General features: G+C 42.1%; 1 protein-coding gene across 1 annotated transcript in view; it reads left to right on the top strand.

Moving 5' to 3' along the window:
• The window catches only part of LOC106809513, a 4850-nt gene extending 3177 nt beyond the window's left edge, over window positions 1-1673 (top strand). The window contains exons 3-4 of the mRNA XM_014812607.1: window positions 1102-1294; window positions 1516-1673. Coding sequence (XP_014668093.1) covers window positions 1102-1294; window positions 1516-1673 — 351 coding nt within the window. The remainder of the gene's footprint in view (window positions 1-1101; window positions 1295-1515) is intronic.
• The last annotated feature ends 3365 nt before the right edge of the window (window positions 1674-5038 follow it).

The raw sequence follows: 5038 nt of genomic DNA, 5'->3' as shown, positions 1-5038 counted from the left end.
ATCACGCATTACTATATTCATTTTTATATTACTTTAACGCCAGTACTGGTATAGCGATCGCACATGAAAAGCGCCAGCGTGCTGATTGCAGTTGTCGCGGCCGGGGTTCCCATCATATTTTTCATCCTCATATGTCTTTCCGTGAGTGAAAAGTGGCAGGTACGGATGACAATATACGATTATATGGAACATATAGAATATATATAATAAAATATCAATTAGAATATACGAATATATAGTTCACGTCTGTGATAAGATGACAAACAATATGCACGCGGCAACGCCGCAGTGGTCATCATACAATAAACACGTATGTTCTGCGTCTCCATTGTATTGTATTGTATTGTATTGTATTGTATTGCATTGCATTGTATTGTATTGTATTGTATTGTATTGTATTGTAGTGTAGAAAATATCTCGAACGTAGACTGTAGGACGTAACAGTTGTATAAACGGTGACAATTACAGTTTTATTACAAACACGGATAAAAACAGTGTACACGTACGTACCGATCAGAGATTGCCGTCGTCTCTCCCGTTTCTACCAAACCCCGCCCTTTTTAAACCGTCCGCATCCTCGTCGCGACTTGTTTAGACTTAAACTAATTTATGACACGGGTAGTGGATATAATAACCGGTCGCGACTAATGTCCGATGGAGCGCCGACCACCGTTGACGTTGTCTGCTTAATGATGGCCGTTTGATAAACCGCGTCGGCATTCTTGTTGAAGTTAATGTGTTCGACCATTCTGAAATGCATTCTGTCCACGCTAAATTATTGTGTGCTCTGAAGTATGCAGCTAATGTTCTTCTGGGTCCATCCCGGCCGTCCGAACATTTGCAGGAGTAAATGTGCCCAAACTCCCCATGTCTCCATCTCAAAGCTAAAACGCCGTACTACAGTATTGTATTGTATTGTATTGTATTGTATTGTATTGTATTGTATTGTATTGTATTGTATTGTATTGTATTGTATTGTATTGTATTGTATTGTATTGTATTGTATTGTATTGTATTGTATTGTATTGTATTGTATTGTATTGTATTGTATTACATTGTATTGTTACTCATACTAATAAATACGTTTGGTTGATTATACAGTTTCGTGCGGCGAAAGCATTAACAGCGTTCTACGTCATTCTGAGTTTCGTGGCCATGCTGGGAGCGGTAGGAACCCTGTGCTATGCGTCGGCTGTGACGCCATCTGCATTTCTCCTTTGGGGATACTCGCTCGTCCATTATCGCCATCCTACTCCATCCAGAGGATTGGAACAGAGAGACAGCTCTGCTCATGGTAACTTATGCGGCAAATATAGCTATTTCAGAGATGGGTGTTGTAGATTAGATAGAATGAATTACTCAGCGTGAGTTGCGAAGAAATATTGCGGGTATATTATTGTGTCCCTCTGATTGGGTAAAAAAGGTTATAATAAATTATTATGGATATAATTAAATTTGGGTAAAAAAAAAAATTCTGAGTACGATGGCCAACCACAGACGCTGTTGTCATCACAGGTCATCTATGTCATCGGAGCGCCGTCCTACTTTGTCGTCTGCCTCACCTACGCTCTCTGCAAGATGGACGACATCTCCTGGGGAACACGAAGAGCCTGGTGACCGAACAACCGAAGGTGCCCGTTAGGAAAACGCCACTACCAGCCGATAGGAAGTGAGCAGCTTTTTTTAGCTCATCTGACGAAGTCAGATGCAGCTTGTAGAATCGCACGATCGTCCGTTCGTTCGTCCGTCCGTGCGTGCGTCGGCCGTCCGTCCGTCCGTCCGTGCGTCAACAGTTGGGCACAAATCGTAACCCGCTCGACGTAGCGGTCCACGTTATTTCGGGACGTCGGGGGGATCGTCAAAACGAGTTTGGGAATGTCGAAGCTGGGTGCAAAGGTTCAAAGGTCAAGAGATGTAAAAGAAGGGGGACATTCCCTCCTTAACTTAAGTATAGGGAGGAAATGCAGAATTCGGCACCAAATCCAAACGGCTCGACCTAGGCTCGTGATAAGTCGGTGTAAAGCATCAATGGTGGGAAAAGCCATCACTGTGCCGAAATTGGAGGTCACAGGTCAAAGGTCAATGGGCAGCAGGGCAGATTTTATACATTTTCTGAGGACATGGTCTGACGGAGCGATTGAAAACTTTTTTGTTTCAGCGGTGACCTAGCATTTTAAGACTTTATTGAAAGGACCATGAATGTACCTTCTGCTGACATGCGAAGAGTAAGTGTCGGATAACCTTTTGACCCTCAAGAGGAGGGTTAAACATGGAATTTGTTTACTGTCTGTTAGAAAGAATTTGACTGCCGGGTTTGGCTATAGAAATCTATACATGCCTGGATGTATGAGGGCCCTAACAATGCCCAGTCTCTCTTTCTCTCTCTTTCTCTCTTTCTCTCTCTTTCACTCTCCCTCTCCCTCTCTCACTCACGCTATCACTCCCTCTCTCCGTATGCTCAAACTGTATCTTCATCTTAATCTCAAGGCTATAACCCCTTACATGTAGGTCGGTGCGGTGCACGCAGTGAATTGCTGAGGAAAACCTAGGTCGTAGATATTATAGTACATAGTGTCCCTTGGTATGGGCGCTGATAGGGCTGGCTGGTAAAGGCGGGCCGCGCCACGACATAATTTTATACAGTCAAATATTTCTGCGTACGTGCGTGAGCGTGCGTGCGTTCGCATGAAATGTTTCATATATGTATGTCACTACAGTGGCACAGATTTGTTAGATTTTGCACGAGAGCAAAATATTGCCTGTATATCACAATGTGATTGTTCGTATCAGTCTTTCATACGTTATAGCCTAGCTATATATAACATCAGGAGTAGATGAAGACTTCATCTACTCCTGATAACATGTATATATACATATATGTTAAGAGTCCATAATATAACTTAATTTACATACACATGTATATATATGATATGACAAATATATGATAGTATAATATTATGATATGTTATGAGAAACAATAAATGAAAAACTGGTTGTGATAAGTATACCATATAATATCAGGAGTCTATCAATATTGACAGACTCCTGATAATATTTGCATTATTTCTCATATTTGCGTAACACACGCCTGACATACATCAACTCCTATATCTATAATTTATAGCACTCATATATCTCTGTGTGTTCCAGCGTGCGTGCGTGCGTGCGTTCGTTTGTGTGTGCGTGCGTGCGTGCGTGTGTGCACGTGTGCGCGTGCGCGTGTGCGAGCGCGCGCATGTGTGTGTATGGGCCTGCGTATGAGTATGCGCGCGTATTTCTGTTTCTGTGTGTCTGTTTCCGTGTGTGTGTCGTGTGTGTGTGTGTGTGTGTGTGTGTGTGTGTGTGTGTGTGTGTGTGTGTGTGTGTGTGTGTGTGTGTGTGTGTGTGTGTGTGTGTGTGTGTGTGTGTGTGTGTGTGTGTGTGTGTGTGTACCTGTACAAGAAACAACGTGAAGCTACGTGCATGCCGTAAAGTATGGGCACGTCATCGGTCACTGTGCAAGCATAGACATTGTAACACAACTATAAACAAATTAATAAGTGGTTTTTGCAAAAGAAATTACACTGTTATAATAAGGTAAAAAATACATTTAGCCCTCACATTAATATTCTAAACTTTAACGGTAAAAACGGGATTTAATTATCAACATTAATTTAATTATCGTCATGGTCCTATCGACTCCATTTTTTCCCTATCTAAGCAACCCATCATGCACGCACAAAAATCTGATTTCTTGTTTGCTATCTTGTCGGTATCGGCGAATCCTCGACAACGACCCTCACGAACTGTTTACTTTCGCTTCGCAACCTTTGCCGGAATCGCGTTGTTAGTATAGGCTGTTAGTAAGTTCCTATATCTCTATAGGATATTTGTATAAGGATCAAGCAGGTAGGCCTAATCTCTGTCTAGCAGGTAATCAGGTAGCAGGTAATCTGTCTGGAATCAGCTGTGTAAAATACCAAGCGCTCGACGTGAATGGGTTTGATTGGCTCTCAGTATCAATACAATTATAATACGGTCGATCAGGATATTGACAATCATAAGTCGCTCGATAAGTTAACGAAAAAAACCTTTAGCTAAATCGCGACTTTTTTTCTACTTTACCCAATACGTACAAACACGGCACAGCTTAAAAATATACTCTTGACTATACTTACTTACTATTGACAATTGCCACACGGAATAAGCGTCTTATGTACGAGCAGTGATGCAGTATGAAACAGATAAATACTCAACACGGACTACCTACCGTGACAAACGATTACGTGAACGCTATACATCGTTTCAAAACGAGTTAACATTCGCGAAACTCAGATTACAATGCTAGATGCTTAACTATTAAAATAATCAACGCTTTTATTAAAAATATGTATATATTGGGGATGATTTCATCTTCTGTCGCTGAGTTGACCTTCACCTCCTGGGTCCATCCCGACAGAGATGTCACGCGATTCCGTTGAGGGACATTAGTTGATTTACATAACAGACTCACTGACGCACAGTGTGCGAGTAGAAACCACCAGTAAAACAAAATCCTATTTGCATATACCTTTACTGCGATACTTGGGCAGTGTGATCTCGGATAGAGTGGTAACGGAAACACACGTCTGTGGTTTAATATACACTGTACGCTTACCAACATGGCGGCAGTTTAACTCGCATATCGGCCGTTAAACACCTTCTCTTAACACCAAGACAATTTCCCTCCTCTTCAATATCTTTCAATCCTCTTCAATTACCCACTTTCTCGGAATATTTAGTCCGCTGGAGGTTAGAAAGTTGTATAGTTGATCGGTTAGGCGATGTGTGCTCCCAGGGGGCTCTGCAACCGTAAGCTACTTTGCGCACAGTCTTGCTGAATTCACTACAGTCTGCGGCGTACAGTCATGAGATACCTTACTACTGCCATGTCTCTCAGCTGCGGTTTATGCGTACGTTTTACTCGTGCATCTTTTTCTTTTTTCTCTCTCTCTCTAATAGTCTCTATCTCTTTCTTTCTCTCTCTCCCCAGCAGTATCAGCAGCAGCAGCACCACCAA

Source organism: Priapulus caudatus, unplaced genomic scaffold (assembly GCF_000485595.1).
Source record: "Priapulus caudatus unplaced genomic scaffold, Priapulus_caudatus-5.0.1 Scaffold360, whole genome shotgun sequence".
Taxonomy (NCBI): Eukaryota; Metazoa; Priapulida; class Priapulimorpha; order Priapulimorphida; family Priapulidae; genus Priapulus; species Priapulus caudatus.
This window is presented reverse-complemented; position numbering and strand designations above follow the sequence as displayed.